Raw genomic sequence first — 21194 nt, 5'->3', positions numbered from 1 at the left:
CATATGAATATTAGTGAATACAAGTGTTTGTGTAGCAAGTATCATAATCTCTGGCCTCATCTCATCTGTAAAATAAATGTTAGAAAATGAGTGGTTTTCTTTTTTTTTTTTTTAAACATCTTTATTGAAGTATAATTGCCTTACAATTGTGTGTTAGCTTCTGCTTTATAACAAAGTGAATCAGTTATACACATACAATATGTTCCCATATCTCTTCCTCTTGCATCTCCCTCCCTCCCACCCTCCCCATCCCACCCCTCTAGGTGGTCACAAAGCACCGAGCTGATCTCCCTGTGCTATGTGGCTGCTTCCCACTAGCTATCTATTTTACATTTGGTAGTGTATATATGTCCATGACACTCTCTTACCCTGTCACATCTCACCCCACCCCCTCCTCAAGTCCATTCTCTAGTAGGTCTGTGTCTTTATTCCCGTCTTGCCACTAGGTTCTTCATGGCTTTTTTTTTTTTTTTCCTTAGATTCCGTATATATGTGTTAGCATACTGTATTTGTTTTTCTCTTTCTGACTTACTTCACTCTGTATGACAGACTCTAACTCCATCCACCTCATTACAAATACCTCCATTTCATTTCTTTTTATGGCTGAGTAATATTCCATTGTATATATGTGCCACATCTTCTTTATCCATTCATCCGGTGATGGACACTTAGGTTGCTTCCATGTCCTGGCTATTGTAAATAGAGCTGCAATGAACATTTTGGTACATGACTCTTTTTGAACTATGGTTTTCTCAGGGTATATGCCCAGTAGTGGGATTGCTGGGTCGTATGGTAGTTCTGTTTGTAGTTTTTTAAGGAACCTCCATACTGTTCTCCATAGTGGCTGTATCAATTCACATTCCCACCAACAGTGCAAGAGTGTTCCCTTTCCTCCACACCCTCTCCAGCATTTCTTGTTTCTAGATTTTTTGATGATGGCCATTCTGACTGGTGTGAGATGATATCTCATTGTAGTTTTGATTTGCATTTCTCTAATGATTAATGATGTTGAGCATTCTTTCATGTGTCTGTTGGCAATCTGTATATCTTCTTTGGAGAAATGTCTATTTAGGTCTTCTGCCCATTTTTGGATTGGGTTGTTCGTTTTTTTGTTATTGAGCTGCATGAGCTGCTTGTAAATTTTGGAGATTAATCCTTTGTCAGTTGCTTCATTTGCAAATATTTTCTCCCATTCTGAGGGTTGTCTTTTGGTCTTGTTTATGGTTTCCTTTGCTGCGCAAAAGCTTTTAAGTTTCATTAGGTCCCATTTGTTTATTTGTATTCTTATTTCCATTTATCTGGGAGCTGGGTCAAAAAGAATCTTGCTGTGATGTATGTCATAGAGTGTTCTGCCTATGTTTTCCTCTAAGAGTTTGATAGTGTCTGGCCTTACACTTAGGTCTTTAATCCATTTTGAGTTTATTTTTGTGAGTGGTGTCAGGGAGTGTTCTAATTTCATTCTTTTATATGTAGCTGTCCAATTTTCCCAGCACCAATTATTGAAGAGGCTGTCTTTTCTCCACTGTATATGCTTGCCTCCTTTATCAAAGATAAGGTGACCATATGTGCGTGGGTTTATCTCTGGGCTTTCTATCCTGTTCCATTGATCTATATTTCTGTTTTTGTGCCAGTACCAAACTGTCTTGATTACTGTAGCTTTGTAATATAGTCTGAAGTCAGGGAGCCTGATTCCCCCAGCTCCATTTTTCGTTCTCAAGATTGCTTTGGCTATTCGGGGTCTTTTGTGTTTCCATAAATATTGTGTAATTTTTTGTTCTAGTTCTGTGAAAAATGCCAGTGGTAGTTTGATAGCGATTGCATTGAATCTGTAGATTGCTTTGGGTAGTAGAGTCATTTTCACAATATTGATTTTTCCAATCCAAGAACATGGTATATCTCTCCATCTGTTGTTGTCATCTTTAATTTCTTTCATCAGTGTCTTATAGTTTTCTGCATACAGGTCTTATGTCTCCCTAGGTAGGTTTATTCCTGGGTATTTTATTTGTTTTATTACAATGGTAAATGGGAATGTTTCCTTAATTTCTCTTTCAGATTTTTCACCATTAGTGTATAGGAATGCAAGAGATTTCTGTGCATTAATTTTGTATCCTGCAACTCTACCAAATTCATTGATTAGCTTGAGTAGTTTTCTGGTGGCATCTTTAGGATTCTCTATGTATAGTATCATGTCATCTGAAAAGAGTGACAGTTTTACTTCTTTTCCAATTTGGATTCCTCTTATTTCTTTTGCTTCTCTGATTGCCGTGGCTAGGACTTCCAAACCTATGTTGAATAATAGTGGTGAGAGTGGACATCCTTGTCTCGTTCCTGATCTTAGAGGAAATGCGTTCAGTTTTTCACCATTGAGAATGATGTTTGCTGTGGGTTTGTCATATATGGCCTTTATTATGTTGAGAAAAGTTCCCTCTATGCCTACTTTCTTCAGGGTTTTTATCATAAATGGGTGTTGAATTTTGTCGAAAGCTTTCTCTGCATCTATTGAGATGATCATATGGTTTTTCTCCTTCAATTTGTTAATATGGTGTATCACCTTGATTGATTTGCGATTGTTTCTTGCCTAGAGAAGTTCCTTTAGCATTTGTTGTAAAGCTGGCTTGGTGGTGCTGAACTCTCTCAGCTTTTGCTTGTCTGTAAAGGTCTTGCATTCCTGGGATAATCCCCACTTGATCATGGTGTATGATCCTTTTAATGTGCTGTTGGATTCTGTTTGCTAGTATTTTGTTGAGGATTTTTGCATCTATGTTCATCAGTGATATTGGCCTGTAGTTTTCTTTCTTTGTGACATCTTTGTCTGGTTTTGGTATCAGGGTGATGGTGGCCTTGTAGAATGAGTTTGGGAGTGTTCCTCCCTCTGCAATATTTTGGAAGAGTTTGAGAAGGATAGGTGTTAGCTCTTCTCTAAATGTTTGATAGAATTCACCTGTGAAGCCATCTGGTCCTGGGCTTTTGTTGGAAGGTTTTTAATCACAGTTTCAATTTCAGTGCTTGTGATTGGTCTGTTCATACTTTCTATTTCTTCCTGGTTCAGTCTCGGCAGTTTGTGCATTTCTAAGAATCTGTCCATTTCTTCCAGGTTGTCCATTTTATTGGCATAGAGTTGCTTGTAGTAATCTCTCATGATCTTTTGTATTTCTGCAGTGTCAGTGGTTACTTCTCCTTTTTCATTTCTAATTCTATTGATTTGAGTCTTCTCCCTTTTTCTCTTGATGAGTCTGGCTAATGGTTTATCCATTTTGTTTATCTTCTCAAAGAACCAGCTTTTAGTTTCATTGATTTTTGCTATTGTTTCCTTCATTTCTTTTTCATTTCTTTCTGACCTGATCTTTATAATTTCTTTCCTTCTGCTGGCTTTGGGGTTTTTTTGTTCTTCTTTCTCTAATTGCTTTAGGTGCAAGGTTAGGTTGTTTATTCGAGATGTTTCCTGTTTCTTGAGGTAGGCTTGTATTGCTATAAACTTCCCTCTTAGCACTGCTTTTGCTGCATCCCATAGGTTTTGGGTCGTCGTATCTCCATTGTCATTTGTTTCTAGGTATTTTTTGATTTCCCCTTTGATTTCTTCAGTGATCACTTCGTTATTAAGTAGTGTATTGTGTAGCCTCCATGTGTTTGTATTTTTTACCGATCTTTTCCTGTAATTGATATCTAATCTCATAGCACTGTGGTCGGGAAAGATACTTGATACGATTTCAATTTCCTTAAATTTACCAAGGCTTGATTTGTGACCCAAGATATGATCTATCTTGGAGAATGTTCCATGAGCACTTGAGAAAAATGTGTATTCTGTTGTTTTGGGGTGGAATGTCCTATAAATATCAATTAAGTCCATCTTGTTTAATGTATCATTTAAAGCTTGTGTTTCCTTATTTATTTTCATTTTGGATGATCTGTCCATTGGTGAAAGTGGGGTGTTAAAGTCCCCTACTATGATTGTGTTGCTGCCGATTTCCCCTTTTATGGCTGTTAGTACTTGCCTTATGTATTGAGGTGCTCCTATGTTGGGTGCATAAATATTTACAATTGTTATACCTTCCTCTTGGATCGATCCCTTGATCATTATATAGTGTCCTTCTTTGTCTCTTGTAATAGTCTTTATTTTAAAGTCTATTTTGTCTGATATGAGAATTGCTACTCCAGCTTTCTTTTGATTTCCATTTGCATGGAATATCTTTTTCCATCCCCTCACTTTCAGTCTGTATGTGTCTCTAGGTCTGAAGTGGGTCTCTTGTAGACAGCATATATATGGGTCTTGTTTTTGTATCCATTCAGCCAGCCTGTGTCTTTTGGTGGGAGCATTTAATCCATTTACATTCAAGGTAATTATCGATATGTATGTTCCTATTCCCATTTTCTTAAATGTTTTGTGTTTGTTATTGTAGGTGTTTTCCTTCTCTTGTGTTTCTTGCCTAGAGAAGTTCCTTTAGCATTTGTTGTAAAGCTGGCTTGGTGGTGCTGAACTCTCTCAGCTTTTGCTTGTCTGTAAAGGTCTTAATTTCTCCATCACATCTGAATGAGATCCTTGCTGGGTAGAGTAATCTTGGTTGTAGGTTTTTCTCCTTCATCACTTTAAGTATATCCTGCCACTCCCTTCTGGCTTGCAGAGTTTCTGCTGAAAGATCAGCTGTTAACCTTATGGGGATTCCCTTGCGTGTTATTTGTTGTTTTTCCCTTGCTGCTTTTAATATGTTTTCCTTATATTTAATTTTTGACAGTTTGATTAATATGTGTCTTGGCGTGTTTCTCCTTTGATTTATCCTGTATGGGAATCTCTGTGCTTCCAGGACTTGATTAACTATTTCCTTTCCCATATTAGGGAAGTTTTCAACTATAATCTCTTCAAATATTTTCTCAGTCCCTTTCTTTTTCTCTTCTTCTTCTGGGACCCCTATAATTCAAATGTTGGTGCGTTTAATATTGTCCCAGAGGTCTCTGAGACTGTCCTCAGTTCTTTTCATTCTTTTTTCTTTATCCTGCTCTGCAGTAGTTATTTCCACCATTTTATCTTCCAGGTCACTTATCCTTTCTTCTGCCTCAGTTATTCTGCTATTGATCCCATCTAGAGTATTTTTAATTTCATTTATTGTGTTTTTCATCATTGCTTGGTTCCTCTTTAGTTCTTCTACATCCTTGTTAAATGTTTCTTGCATTTTGTCTATTCTATTTCCCAGATTTTGGATCATCCTTACTATTATTATTCTGAATTCTTTTTCAGGTAGACTACCTATTTCCTCTTCATTTGTTAAGTCTGGTGTGTTTTGACCCTGCTCCTTCATCTGCTGTGTGTTTTTTTGTCTTCTCATTTGGCTTATCTTACTGTGTTTGGGGTCTCCTTTTCGCAGGCTGCAGGTTCGTAGTTCCTGTTGTTTTTGGTATCTGTCCCCAGTGGCTAAGGTTGGTTCAGTGGGTTGTGTAGGCTTCCTGGTGGAGGGAACTAGTGTCTGAGTTCTGGTGGATGAGGCTGGATCTTGTCTTTCTGGTGGGCACGTCCACGTCTGGTGGTGTATTTTGGGGTGTCTGTGGCCTTATTTTGATTTTAGGCAGCCTCCCTGCTAATGGATGGGGCTGTGTTCATGTCTTGCTAGTTGTTTGGCATAGGGTGTCCAGCACTGTAGCTTGCTGGTCATTGAGTGAAGCTGGGTCTTGATGTTGAGATGGAGATCTCTGAGAGATTTTTGCCGTTTGGTATTACGTGGAGCTGGGAGGTCTCTTGTGGACCAGTGTCCTGAAGTTGGCTCTGCCACCTCAGAAGCACGGCCCTGATGCCTGGCTGGAGCACCAAGAGCCTTTTGTCCACACGGCTCAGAGTAAAAGGGAGAAAAAATAGAAAGAAAGAAAGAAAGAGGCTATAATATAGTGAAGTAAAATAAAGCTATTATAAAGCAAAGCTATACAGACAAAATCTTACCCAGAAGCATATACATATACACTCGCAAAAAAAAGGAAAAGGGGAAAAATTAATATATCCTGCTCCCAAAGTCCACCTCCTGAATTTGGGATGATTTGTTGTCTATTCAGGTATTCAACAGATGCAGGCACATCAAGTTCTTTGTGGAGTTTTAATCCGCTGCTTCTGAGGCTGCTGGGAGAGATTTCCCCTTCTCTTCTCTGTTCGCACAGCTCCTGGGGTTCAGCTTTGGATTTGGACCCGCCTCTGCGTATAGGTCACCTGAGGGCGTCTATTCCCCGCCCAGACAGGACGGGGTTAAAGGAGCAGCTGCTTCGGGGGCTCTGGCTCACCCAGGCCACGGGGAGGGAAGGGTACAGAGGAGGCGGGGTGAGCCTGCGGCGGCAGAGGCCGGCGTGACGTTGCACCAGCCTGAGGCGCGCAGTGCGTTCTCCCGGGGAAGTTGTCCCCGGATCACGGGACCCTGGCCGTGGAGGGTTGCTCAGGCTCCCGGGAGGGGCGGTGTGGAGAGTGACCTGTGCTCGCACACAGGCTTTTTGGAGGCGGCAGCAGCAGCCCCAGCATCTCACGCCTGTCTCTGGGGTCTGCGCTGATCGCCGCGGCTCGCGCCCGTCTCTGGAGCTCGTTTAGGTGGCGCTCTGAATCCCCTCTCCTTGCGTGCCGTGAAACAAAGAGGCAAGAAAAAGTCTATTGCCTCTTAGGCAGCTGCAGACTTTAGATCTCTTGCCTCTTCGGCAGCTGCAGACTTTTTCCCGGACTCCCTCCCGGCTAGCTGTGGTGCACTAACCCCTTCAGGCTGTGTTCACGCCGCCAACCCCAGTCCTCTCCCTGCGATCTGACCGAAGCCCGAGCCTCAGCTCCCAGCCCCGCCCACCCCGGCGGGTGAGCAGACAAGCCTCTCGGGCTGGTGAGTGCTGCTCGGCGCCGATCCTCTGTGCGGGAATCTCTCCGCTTTGCCCTCCGCACCCCTGTGGCTGCGCTCTCCTCTGTGGCTCCGAAGCTTCCCCCCTCTGCCACCCGCAGTCTCTGCCCGCGAAGGGGCTTCCTAGTGCGTGGAAATCTTTCCTCCTTCATGGCTCCCTCCCACTGGTGCAGGTCCCGTCCCTATTCTTTTGTCTCTGTTATTTCTTTTTTCTTTTGCCCTACCCAAGTACAGGGGGAGTTTCTTGCCTTTTTGGAGGTCAGACGTTTTCTGCCAGCGTTCAGTGGGTGTTCTGTAGGAGCAGTTCCACGTGTAGATGTATTTCTACTGTATCTGTGGGAAGGAAGGTGATCTCCGCGTCTTACTCTTCCACCATCTTCTCTCTGAATCCCGAGTGGTTTTCTATTTTTATTTTTAGCAGTGGAACCTTGTTTTCAAATGAAACTGTACAGAGACCCTCAGAGAAATAGGACTCTTGGGTTTCAGTGAAGAGCCTGCATTCAGCCACTCTCACCCTCCCCTGGTTGTCCTGGAATTGACAACGACTGGGTTAGTCCTTTCAGGCACTCCAAGTAGGGCAGTGATTCTCAGAGGATCATCTAGGGTCACTGTGCAAACAATATTGTTATTTGAAAGGAGAACCCTCAGGTACCTAGGCCAGTGCTATTGAGGTAATCTTCAGACTAGTATGTTACTGGTCCATGAGGGAGAAATACAAAATTGAGAGCAAGCATTGAGAAATGTTTATAGCAATTTGACATTGCTGTGCTATCCAAGCACATGATCAGTGATGGGCTTATTTTCCTGGATACGATATGGACCAAAAGTGTTGGTCCATAATAGATTGGAAAAAAAAAAAACTTTATGGAGAATTTGAGAAACACTGTTCATGAATATTTTCTTATTTAGGAATCCAGTTTTCCTCCTAAAGATTGAATAAGTTAGATCATTCCTGAGTGTGTTCAATATTATTATAACATTAAAAATACTTACCAATTGATTTGATTTATAAGGAAACTTTATGAAAGATCTTTGAACTAAAGGAATAATGACATTAGTTTTTAAAAATAATTCTTTTATTTATTCATCCATTCATTAATTTTTTTTCAATAAATATTTATTGTTTGCCTACCATGTGCCTGGTGAACACAGGAGGCCCAATCCTGCCTTATGGGGTCGTCAGACAATTGCCATACTTTTTGCACAGGTTTGCAGTGTGGGGAGTACAGGCTTCCCTGGGCTCTGAGGAGGAGCACCAGGCTTGGTTGGGGGCGGGGGGTGGTGGGTGGTCAAGGGAGGTTCTAATCCCAAAATTAGTAATTGTTAAAAAGCAAATAATTTACAAACTTTGGTAAAAATACCTGAGCCACTCCTTACTGTGACACAAATATTTTTTGAGTCCATACGCTGTGCTTACCCTGTGCCACTTGCTGTTCTGTGTGTGGGGATAAAGCAGACACAGTCCCTGCCCACATGGGGCTTATTATCAAGTGCACGGAGACCAGTGAATGGCTAGGAGTTCTCCTGATGTTGATGAGCCCCACAAGGAAGTAAAACAGGGTAGAGTAGTGAGTGTGAGCATGTGGTGGTGAATAGGTCACACAGTAGTCCTCAGCAAGGAGGTGACATCTGAGCTGAGGCTGAGTGACCTGAAGGAGCTGAGCTGCAGTGGGCTGAGGGTGAGGGAGACGATGGAAGAGCTCAGAGAAGTCAGAGTCAAGGCAGGAGGGAACTGCCTTTGACTCTGCTCTGTGTGCATCTGCAGCCGGGCCCTTGCAGCCCCATCACCCACACTCATCCTTGGGGAACGTGGGCATCCACAGAGCCCCCATCCCTAAGGACTGTTTGTGTGCCCCAGGTATTGGATTCAAAGTTCTTTTTCTTCTAACAGCCAGCTCCTGGGTCTCTTTTTGGGAGGACTGCTCAAGCTACTGGAGTCTCTTTGCCCCCAGTCAGCAGTGCCTGTGTCACAGAACCAAACTCAGGTCTGCTTGTCCACTCACAGTAAAGCCAATCTACTGACACCCAGCTGTGGTGAAGAAAAGTGCAGCCTGTATTGCAGGGGCCAGCAAGGAGTCCAGGCAGCTAGTGCTCAAAAAGCCTAAACTCCCCCGATGTGTTTCAGCAAAACATTTTTAAAGGCCAGGTGAGGGAGGGGAGTCCCAGGGTATATGATCAGCTTATGCACAATTGTCTGGTTGGTTGATGGTGAGATTACAGGGTATTAACATCAATCCTTAGGTGCCAATAGGTGCTTATGATCATCAACTAGTTAATTTCTTCCTTCTGATGGTTGTTTTAGCATCTGTAAAACAAGTCAGGAAATGTGCATCAGATACTACTTCAGAGAGGAGCTACAGCAGAGGATGGGGGAGGGGTCTGCCCCAGGAAGGCCCCATAGGGTCCTGCTCCCTTACACCTGAGGGGCTAGGACCTCCCTCAGGGCCCTTTACCAACCACTCCTTCCCTCAGGTTTGGACACTGGCTCTGAGGCAAACTCTACCTGCAAGTGAGGTTCTTGCCCTCACTTGCCCTCTGAGGAACACCTCCTCAGAAAGTTGTTTGCTTCTAGGAAATGACTTAAGAGATGAACTGCCCTCCCTGCTGTCCACCAGTTTTGAATTATAGCCTTTGGTATAGTGTTATCATTTTTGTTAATTAAAGATGGGATTAAATTAAATATTTTATAGTATTCCCAAGTTCTTGAAGTTTTTTTTTGGAACAGTTTCCATTTTAACAGCCATCAAATGGAAAGGATTTTGTTTTTTATCCTAAAGGCAATTGCCTGTTTCTTCTGATTCTGGTGAATTTGTTTACTGTTTAATTAAGTGAAACATTTCCAGAGAGTTATCTATTTTCACTCTTCCAGCTCAGAGAGTAGAAGCTAATCTTAAATTGATAAAACTATTAGAGGATTATTTCCTGTTCACACACTGGGTCAATAAAATTACAGAGATTAAACAAGGGAATAAGACAGAGTGTTTAGCAGGGTTTGATTGTGGGAGATATCATCTAGCATCAGAAGCCTGTGAGCTTTTCCACACATTTTCATGTACTAATCACTGTGACTTTCATGTCCCTGTTTCTAAAATGGTCTGGAGCTATGGTTTGAGCAGAATTTGAAGCTGACAGACCAGTGTGTCTATGTGGAATTTTCCCTCTGTCCTTCAGGGAAAAGTAAAGTTAGATTATATTTATTTTGACTGGATTTCCATTTATTTTAGAACTTTTGGGGCATTTTAATATCTATATATGAAAAGCACTTGGATCTCTTGCTTTTGAAAAATTATGTACAGATCATCCATTCTTCCTCTTTTCCTCCCTACTCCTCCCTTTGTTCCTTCCTTTTTTCTTTCTTTCTTTTAAACAGACGCTAAATCATCTCTCTATCTGAATATCTCACAAAACATAGTTTAAAGTTCCTAAGTGGGTTTTTCTTTGCTTGTAGTAGAACCCTATATCTGGGATAGCCTCTTTTATCTTTACTAGTTTTCAGTCTGAGATTGGACATAGTAAGCATTCAATAAATATTTGTTGAAGGAATGAATCCATGGTGCTAGGTCCTGGGCACAATCCTAAAATATTGATATTGTGCTTTTCTTGGTGTGCATCTGTGATGAGAGCCTTGGTTTTCAGCTCTTAGTTCCAGCTCAACTATTTGTCACAAGTGTGACAACAATATTGGGAAAATGATTTTTAAATCATTAGATAAACTGTGTTTGTTCATTTCACAAAACTAAATTTCACTAGATTCTGTTGCAGTAAAGCACCCATTGGCACATTCCTTTTGCCTCTAAATACCTCTGAAACACTTGGATTTTGACCATCAATTTCATAATACATTGAGGCATGCAATTATAGGACAATAATGCATGATTTTTCATGCCTGAAAAACACTCTGAAGTCAAGCAGTAGCATTGAAGCACAACTGGAAAATTTTACGTCCAATCAAGAATTAAACCAATAGTACATTTAATTTTGTATTTGCTATATAATTGAAAGTATGAGTATCTTCAACTTTCTTTTTGTTTCTATTCTGGAAGCTAAAACAATTTAGTCAGAAATTGATTAAGGAAAAAGGGTAAACAAATAAATTGTTCTCCATTGGTGAACTCATAATAACCTTTTGAGTAGGAGTGGGAAATAGTATTAAAAGTTATCCTAGGAAGGGTGACCAACCATAATGACTACAAAGCCTAATTCAGAATAGTGAGATGCCTATTGGGTTGTGTTCCCAGGCTGGCAGCCTCACTGTCTGGATTGTTAAAAAACAAAATTCAATTGAGTACATTTTAAAGATCTTATTGGCTTTAGTGAGTCATGGATGGGCAGCATTCGATCTAACAGATAGAAAGGAGCTCTGAGGAACTGTACAAATGAAAGACTTTTATAGGCAGAAGAGGGCAGGAACGAGGAAGTTATTCCTCATTAGGAGTTAGTCAGAAAATGGATTGGTTTTTGCAAGGTTACTTTTCCTAAAGAGGATAGAGGGTTTTATCAGGCAACTTACCTAACTAGTGCTGATCAGGAGATTCCTGATTGGCTAGTTTAAGTTTCCATTTCTGGGAGAGACGAAACTGGAATTAAGTTAAGTTTGGTGACCCAGGGATTAGCATAAACAACTCCATTTTGATTGTGCCCATTGTCTTAGTTTTAGCAGGATGTTTGAGTGAGTTCAGGGGCTGTGCAAGACTGACCCAATTCTTGCAGAAGAGGTTATGACTAGAGTTGACCCACATGGGGATTCAGCTCGAAAACTTTAGGAATTCTGGAAACCCAAGGACATTTTGTGTGTTACCCTTGACACTGTAATGCTTATTTGCAAGTGGGTGGGGCTTTCTCTGGGATTTTTAGGGGCATGACCCATGATGAGAGAGGAACTCCCTGAAGTAGCAGCATACTCTACTGTTAAGGAAACTTGCCGAGAAAGACAAGTAAGATGGCATAAAAGTGTCAGTTGGACTTCAGGTATTTGCTTATGTATATTTTGGAAACCCCAAATCGGGGCACTTTTCCTGACAAGCAGAACAATACTTGTTGGGGTAATGGGTCAGGATATTTGAAATCAAGAGTGACTCAGAACATATAGGCTAAGGCACTACTATAATTATAAGCTATGCCCTAAATGTATCCAAAGGCCTTTGAATGATAGATAGTAAATGTTATTCATATTAACATTTTTATTACTGTATTACAAATAAATGTTAGTTTGTGCATATTTAAATAAATGTTATAAGTGAATTTTGCCTGCATTAATTGAGAATATTTTGGAGCACATAACCCAACTAAAGTTTTTCCTTCTAGTTTACTTTGAAAGGAATGTGATGTTAATTCTGGGGCATTGATGTTTTACCATGCCTGATCAAGACAAAAAAGTGAAGACCACAGAAAAATCAACCGATAAAAAACAACAAGGAATCATCACGAGGTAACTCCCTTCTGAGTCTTTGCTAATTATTAACTCAGGCAGTGGCCAGCAACCAGATTTAATGGCTTTTTGAGAAATAGAATAGATCCTTGACAACTGCTGCTCTGGGGTACAGTGTTTACTGAAATGTTTGTGCATTTCTAGAGTTCTACAGAAACGTTTAGCATGTATATGTTTCAGTCTATAAAAGCAGGCCTCCAAGTGGCAGTGCTCCATGTTACTAGTGGGTAACATGACATGACTAGTTCACCTGGAGTCTTCTGTTGGTTGACATTGTGTTATTCTTTTTTTTTTTTTAACATCTTTATTGGAGTATAATTGCTTTACAATGTCATGTTAGTTTCTGCTGTATAACAAAGTGAGTCAGCTATATGTATACACATATCCCCATATCCCCTTGTGTTATTCTTTCTCCTAGGGACTATTCAGATCTTAAAAGACTTCTGTGCCTTTTGAACGTTCAGTCAAGCAAACAACAGGTAGTGTTTTCAAAGAATGTGCGTCCATTAACGACAGAGAAATCACATGTTTCCAAAGGGATCCATTTAACATCATACGAACGATAAGTCTATTTTTCTTTGTTCTTTCGTATGTTTTGTCTTTCTTCTAGCTGTTTCTTTCATACCTGGTTCAGGTTCAGGATGCAAGACTCTGTATCCACAGCTTTTTCATTCTTTTGCTCTCATGCCTGGGGCCCACTTTATCCTCTGTTCAGTGCCATGTGTCCTAATCAGCAAAAGCATTTCAGTATAGAAACAGAGCTCTCTTCTTTTGAATGCCCAATGTTTGACTCTGCAGAGCTCTAGGGAAGTTGATTTCTCCAAAACACTGTTCATCACCTTTCCCTTCGTCTCCCCTTCCCCACTTCTCAGGCTGCCCACTTGCTACAGCACCACTTTTGATGCTTGCTGCAAATTATATCTCACCAAAAACAGGGGAAAGGAAGGAGTGAGTTTTGGCTATTTTTACGATAGCATTTTTATTTTTTTAATAGACAGAGAAAGAATGGTACTGCTGCTTGAATTTATCTCTAAACGTTTCTTTTTGGTTTAGCTTCTGTAAGACTTTAGAGAGTCAAGAGATTAGAGGCTATCCATGGAGGTTTAGGGAATAACACAGAAATGCTAATAATAATGAAGACAGCTTATTTAGCACAGTCAATTAGTAAATGGCAGGGATGGGATTTGAACCCCGGGAGCCAGACTCCAAAGTCAACTGTGGTATACTTGTTAAGTAAATTTGTTTATGAGCTCATGTGGTAATACAGCCCTACTGGCTTTTGTTATATCCACTAAACTTACCAGAGAACTACAGCATTTACAAAATTTTTTTTATTGAAGTATAGTTGATTTACAATATTATATTAGTTTCAGTGGTACAACATAATGATTCAATCTTTTTAAGATTATACTCCATTTATAGTTATTGTAAAATATTGGCTATGTTCCCTGTGCTGTACAATATATCCTTGTAGCTTATTTATTTTATACATAGTAGTTTGTACCTCTTAATCCCCTACCCCTATATCACCCCTCCTCACTTCCCTTTCCCCTCTGGTAACCAATAGTTTATTCTCTGTGAGTCTCTTTCTGTTTTATTATACATATTAGTTTGTTTATTTTTTAGATTCCACATATAAGTGATAACATACAGGATTTGTCTTTCTCTGATATATTTCACTAAGGTTAATAATTTCTAGGTCCAACCATATTGTTGCAAATGACAATATTTCATTCTCTTTTATGGCTGAGTGAATTCCATTGTGTGTGTGTGTGCGTGTGTGTGTGTGTGTGTGTGTGTGTGATATATATGTGTGATATGTATATCATCTACATAAATCTGTTGATGGGCACTTAGGTTGCTTTCATATTATGGCTATTGTAAATAATACTGCTATGAACATTAAGGTGCATGTAACTTTTCAAATTAGTGTTTTTGTTTTCCTTGGATATATACCCAGGAGTGGAATTACTGGATCATATGGTAGTTCTATGTTTAGTTTCTTGAGGAACCGCCATACTGTTTTCCATAGTGGCTGCACCAGTTTACATTACCACCAGCAGCGTTCCCTTTTCTCCACATCCTTGCCAACATTTGTTATTTGTTGTCTTTGTGATGAGAGCCATTCTGATGGGTGTGAGGTGATATCTCATTGTGGTTTTGATTTGCATTTCCCTGATGATTAACAAGGTTGAGCATCTTTTCATGTCCCTGTTGGCCATCTGTATGTCTTCTTTGCAAAAATGTCTATTCAGGTCTTCTGCCCATTTTTTAATCAGATTGTTTGTTTTTTTGATATTGACTTGTATTAGCTATTTATATATTTTAGATATTAACCCCTTACTGGTCATCATCATTTGTGAATATTTTCTCCCATTCAGTAGGTTGTCTTTTCATTATGTTGACAGTTTCTTTGCTATGCAAAAGCTTTTAAGTTTAATTATATCCCATTTGTTTAGTTTTGCTTTTGTTTCCTTTGCTTTAGGAGACAGAACCAAAAAAATATTGCTACAGGTTATGTCAAGGAGTGTTTTCTTCTAGGAGTTTTATGGTTTCCAATCTTACATTTGGGTCTTTGATCCATTTTGAGTTTGTTTTTGTATATAGTGTGAGAAAATGTTCTAATTTCATTCTTTTACATGTACCTGTTCAGTTTTCCCAGCACCACTTATTGAAGAGACTGTCTTTTCCCCATTGTATATTCTTGCCTCCTTTGTCATAGATAAATTGAGCGTAAGTTTGTGGGTTCTTTTCTGGGCTCTTGATCTATGTGTCTTTTTTGGTGCCAATACCATACTGTTTTGATCACTTGTAGCTTTGTAGTACAGTTTGAAGTCAAGGAGTTTGATCCCTCCCGCTTTGTTCTTTTTTCTCAAGATTGCTTTGGCTATCCAGGGTCTTTTGTGGTTCCATACAAATTTTAGGATTATTTGTTCTAGTTCTGTGAAAAATATCATAGGTGTTTTGATAGGGATTCCACTAACTCTGTAGATTGCTTGGGTAGTATGGGCATTTTAATGATATTAATGCTTACAATCCACAAACACAGGATATCTTTTCATTTCTTTGTGTTGTCTTCAATTTCCTTCATCAGTGTCATATAGTTGTGTTTTTTTTTAACATCTTTATCAGAGTATATAATTGCTTTACAATGGTGTGCCAGTCTCTGCTCCATAACAAAGTGAATCAGCCATACACATACATATGTCCCCACATCTCCCACCTCCTGCATCTCCCCCCCTCCCCCCCTCCCCATCCCACCCCTCCAGGTGGTCACAAAGCACTGAGCTGATCTACCTGTACTATGCGGCTGCTTCCCACCAGCTATCTATTTTACGTTTGGTAGTGTATATATGTCCATGCCACTCTCTCACTTTGTCCCAGCTTACCCTTCCCCCTCCCCATGTCAGTGTCATATAGTTTTTAGAGTATAAGTCTTTTATCTCCTCAGTTAAGTTTATTTCTATGTATTTTATTCTTTTGGATGCAATTATAAATGGGACTGTTTTCTTGCTTTCTCTTTCTGATTGTTCATTATTAGTGTATGGAAAAGCAACATTTTTTTGTATATTAATCTTGTATCTTGCAACTTTACTGAATTCATTTATTAGTTCTAATAGTTTTTGATTGGAGACTATAGGGTTTTATATATATAGTATCATGTTATCTGCAACTACTGACAGTTTTACTTCTTCCTTCCAATTGGGATGCCTTTTATTTCTTTTTCTTGTTTGATTGCTGTGGCTAGGACTTCTAATACTGTGTTAAATGCATGTGAGGAGAGTGGACATCTTTGTCTTGTTTGTGACTTTAGAGGAAAAGTTTTCAGCTTTTCACCATTGAGTATGATGTTAGGTGTGGCTTTGTCATATATGATCTTTATTATGTTGAGATATGTTCCCTATACCAACTTTGATGAGAGTTTTTATCATAAATGGATGTTGAATTTTGTCAGATGCTTTTTCTGTCTATTGAAGTGATCATGTGATTTTTATCCTTCCTTTTGTTAATGGGGTGTATCACATTAGTTGATTTGCAGATATCCTTGTGACCCTGGAATAAATCCCAGTTGATCATGGTGTATGACCCTTTTATGTATTATTGAATTTGGTTTGCTAATGTTTTGTTGAGAATTTTTGCATTTATTTTCATCAGAAATATTGGCCTGTAAGTTTCTTTTTTTGTAGTGTCTCTGTCTGGTTTTGGTATCAGAATAATGATGGCCTTGTAGAATGAATTTGGGATTGCTCCCTCCTCTTCAATCTTTGGTAGTAGATTGAAAAGGATAGGCATTAGCTCTTCTTTGAAAGTTTGGTATAATTCCCTCGTGAACCTGTTTGGTCCTGGACTTTTGTTGGCAGAGAATTATTTAAACTACTAATTCAATTTCACTGCTAGTGATCTGTATGTTCAGGTTGTCAATTTCCTCCTCATTCGGTCTTGGAAGATTGTATATTTCTAGAAATATATCTATTTCTTCTAGGTTTTCCAATTTGTTTGCATATAACTGTTTGAAGTATTCTCTTTAGATTTTTTGTATCTCTTTGATATTGGTTGTTATTTCTCCTCTTTCACTTCTTATTTTGTTTATTTGAATCCTCTCTCTTTTTTTCTTGATGAGTCTGGCTAAAGGCTTATCAATTTTATCTTTTCAAAAAAAAAAAACCAGCATTGGATTCATTGATGTTTTCTATTGTTTTTTGGTCACTATTTTATTTATTTTCTCTCTGATCTTTATTATTTCCTTCCTTCTGCTGACTTTAGACCTTGTTTCTTCTTCTTTTTCTAATTCCTATAGATGAATGGTTAGGTAGTTTATCTGAGTTTTTCTTGTTTCTTGAGATAGGCCTGTATCACTATAAACTTCCTTCTTCAAACTGCTTTTGCTGCATCCTATATAGATTTTGGAAAATTGTGTTTTTATTTTCATTTGTCTCAAGGTATTTTCTAATTTCGTCTGATTTTTTTTTTTTTTAGTGACCCACTGATGTTTTTAGTAACATGTTGTTTACTCTCCAGTGTTTGTTTTTCTATTTTTCTCCCTGTAATTGATATCTAGTTTCAAACTATTGTGGTTAGAAAAAATGCTTGATATAATTTCTATCCTCTTAAATTCGTTGAGACTTGTTTTGTGGCTTAGCATGTGATCTATCCTGGAGAATGTCCCATGTGTAGTTGAAAATAACATATATTCTACTGTTTTTGGATGAAATGTCATGTATATATCTATTAAGTCCAACTGATCTAATGTGTGATTAAGACCACTGTTTCCTTATTGATTTTCTCTCTGGATGATCTGTCCATTGATGTAAGTGGGGTGTTAAAGTCCCCACTGTACAGTAATACAGTCCCTTACTGTTACTGTATTATTGTAACTTCTCCTTTTATGTCTGTTAGTATTTGCTTTATATATTTATGTGCATCTATAATAGGTGTGTATGTGTTAATGAATTTTTATCCATTTCTTGTATTGATCCCTTTATCATAATGCTCTTCTTTGTCTTTTGTTATAGACTTTGTTTTAAAGTCTACTCTGTCTGATATGAGTGTTGCTACACCAGCTTTCTTGTCATTTACATTTGCGTGAAATATTTTTTCCATCCCTTCACTTTCAGTCTGTTGGTGTCTGTAGCTCTGAAGTGCATTTCTTCACTAAGCAGAATATAGATGGGTCTTGTTTTTTTATCCTGTCAGCCACCATATGTCTTTTGATTGGGGCACTTAGTCCATTGACTTTTAAAGTGATTATTGATAGGTGTGTACTTATTGCCATTTTGTTCATTGTTTGCTGGTAGTTTTGGTAGTTCTTCTCTGTTCTTCTTTTTGTTTCTTTCCCTACGGTTTGATGATTTTCTTTAGTAGTATATTTGTGTTACTTTCTCTCTTGTTTTTGTGTACCTATTGTAGGTTTTTGATTTGTGGCTACCATGGGGTTTATATATATGTTGACTTATAACTATATCTACTTGTTTTAAACTGATAATTATTTAAGTTCAAACACATTCTAAAAGATCTACATTTTTTACTCCCCTCCCCCATGTTATGTCTTTTTGATGTCATCTTCATGTTTATCCCTTAACAGTTTGTTGTAGTTATAGTTGATTATACAACTTTTTTTCAAATCTTTCTACTAGCTTATTTAAGTGGTTGATCCACAGCCTATACTATATATTTGCCTTTACTAGTGGAATTTTTTTCTTTCCTCTAAATTCTTACTTCTTGTTGTAGCCTTTTCTTTGCCACTTAAAGAAGACCCTTTAACACTTCTTGTAGGGTCATTTTAGTCCTGATGAACTCTGTTAATTTTTGCTTGTCTGAAAAGCTCTTTATCTCTCCTTCAATCATGAATAATAACCTTGCTGGGTAGAGTATCCTAGGTTTTAGATTTTTCTCCTTTCAGCTCTTTAAATATATCTGCCACTCCCTCCTGGCCTGCAAAGTTTCTGCAGAAAAATCAGCTGATAGCCTTATGGAGGTTCCCTTGTATGTGACTGTATTTTTCTCTTGCTGCCTTTTGAATTCTCTCTTTCTCTTGAACTTTTGCCATTTTAATTATGATATGTCTTGGTGTGGGTCTCTTTGGGTTCATCTTGTTTGGGACCCTATGTGCTTCTCATACCTGAATATCTGTTCTTTCTAAAGGTTTGGGAAGTTTTCAGCCATAATTTTATCAAATACATTTTTGACCCCTTTCTCTCGCTCTTCTCCTTCTGGGATCTCTATAATGTGGACGTTAGTATGCTTGATGTTTGTCTTAGAGGTCCCTTATTCAATTGTCACTTTTTAAATTTGCTTTTCTTTTTGCTGTTCTGATTGGGTGATTTCTATTATTCTATCTTCCAGATCACTTATACATTCTTGTGTATTGTCTAGTCTGCGGTTTATTACTTGTATTGTGTTTTTCATTTCAGGTATTGTAGTCTTCAGCTCTGACTAGTTCTGTTTTATATTTTCTAGTTTTTTTATTAAAATACTCACTGTGTTCATCTATTCTTTTCCCACGCTCAGTTAGCATTCTCATTCATAATGCTTTGAACTATTTACCTGGTAAAAGCATTATTAAATTATAATGCTTTGAACTCTTTACCTGGTAAAAATTATTTCATTAGTTGTTTTTTTTCAGGTTTTTTTTTTTCTTCTTCTTTCATTTGGAACAAATTTCTCTGTCTTCTTATTTTGCTTAACTTTCTCTGTCTCTGTGAAATTACGTGAAACAGTTACCTAATCTGGTCTTGAAGGCATGTCCTTGAGTGGGAGCATACCTATGCAGTCTGTGTGTGCCCAGTGGCTTTGGTGGGAGAGCTGGATCCGATGTGAGCCCGAGGTCATGTCTTCCCCCAGAGTGTGCTGGCAGCTCTCACTATGGTTGGAGGTGGGGCTGGAGACAGAGGAGATAGAGCCAGAGCCAGGTGTGAGCCAGGGCTTCTCCTGTACTTAGTGGCCATCACTGCTCTATCAGGGGCAGGGTGGGGCCCGAGTTGCTGGAGCAGAAGCCCTGAGGGTTGGGTCTAAGCTAGACCCACCGCCTCTATGAAAGCCAGTAAAGGCCACCCTCACTCTGTTTAGATGCTGTGCTGGGTCCAAGCTGGCTCTGTCCCTCTCCAAGTGTGAACCCTCCTCAACTATGGCAGCCTTCACTCTAGTGGGGGACTGTGCTGGATCTAGAGGGGCCAGAGCAGGCATGCAGCATGGGCTGGGGTGTGCGCTGGGGTGGTCGCGGGAAACCAGCCGGAGCCACAGGCAGCTTCAATCTGCTTCCTCTGCCTTGTTCCCATGAGTAAGCAAGCATGTGAATGCTCTTCATGGGCAAAGTCTTGGTTTCTTACAGCCCTCCTGTAGGTCCCATTGGTTTTCAAATCAGTTAAGAGGACTCATCTTTCCAGTGTCGGCCCCCAGGTCTGGGGTTCCCAGTATGTGGTTTGAACCCCTCACTCCCCAGGGAGGATCTCTGAACCCATGATATTATCCTCCTCTTCTGTGTCTCCTCCCAGGGGCACAGGTTGACCCCATCACTTCTCCTCCAGTTGAGGCACAGAGAAGTTAATGGCTTTCTCGAGATCATACAGCCAACTAATGGTAGGTACAGATCTAACCAAATACTCCATCTTTGCAATGTGTGCCTCTAACCACTGAGATATCTTTTAAATGACTTGGGAAGTTAAATTCAAAAAATAGCTGGATAAGCATTGATTTGAAGAAAACATGGCCTTAAAATATTTTTCTCCTCTTCCTTCTTCTCTGTTTTTAAGCCTATAACCCCACCCTCGCCCCAGGAACTCTTTTCTTCTCACCTGTCTATTTCAGCATCACTTACTCTTTGTCCATCTCCACACTGCTAAAACAGTCTTCCTGGCCCACTGCTCACTGATAGTCATGAGTGGGTGCCACACATCAAGTTCACTCTTTCTTAGTAAAGGAAGCACAGTGACTCAGCATTCAGATTTGATTGTATCAATAGTTTCCATTCTTTCTCACTGTACATCCTAAGATGTAACCAGAATGTCAAATATTTCTACTTTTTGCTTTTTCTCAAATTTGTCCTTCTCCCAAGTTTCTTTTCTATAAAACCTTACCTATTTCCAGGACCAAGATCTAATGATAGCACCTCCATAAAAAAGCTTTCCTTTATCTTCCATTCCAGAAGTGATCCCTTTCTTCCCAAAGTACCTTCTTTCAACATTGTAGCATTATTTTTTTCTGTGCTTTGGAAAGACTTGTCTACATTTCTAATTTCCTGAGAGATTATACGTTTCCAACTTTGACTTCTGGTTCCGGTTCACTGTATCCTCTATTCGGTGAGCTCTTGGTCAGTTTTCACCAAATTGAATTGTAACTTAAAAATTAGATGACCTCATGGGTACGTATAACCACCTGGCTAGTGTAAAAGAGACACCAGTGGTGGGTTTGGGCTCTGCTTGTCC

The 21194-nt window shown here is 39.4% G+C and overlaps 1 protein-coding gene across 2 annotated transcripts in view; it reads left to right on the top strand.

Annotated features, from left to right (window-relative positions):
• NEK10 (NIMA related kinase 10) overlaps nt 1-21194 on the top strand; it is a 306143-nt gene that overhangs the window by 9059 nt on the left and 275890 nt on the right. For both annotated transcript variants that reach the window (XM_036870615.1, XM_036870614.1), the window contains exons 3-4: nt 12150-12273; nt 12692-12752. In XM_036870615.1, coding sequence (XP_036726510.1) covers nt 12200-12273; nt 12692-12752 — 135 coding nt within the window. In that variant the 5' untranslated portion in view covers nt 12150-12199. The remainder of the gene's footprint in view (nt 1-12149; nt 12274-12691; nt 12753-21194) is intronic.

This window comes from Balaenoptera musculus, chromosome 11 (assembly GCF_009873245.2).
Source record: "Balaenoptera musculus isolate JJ_BM4_2016_0621 chromosome 11, mBalMus1.pri.v3, whole genome shotgun sequence".
In the NCBI taxonomy this organism is placed as follows: domain Eukaryota; kingdom Metazoa; phylum Chordata; class Mammalia; order Artiodactyla; family Balaenopteridae; genus Balaenoptera; species Balaenoptera musculus.
Note: the sequence above shows the minus strand (reverse complement) of the source record. Positions and strands in the feature narration are given on the sequence as shown.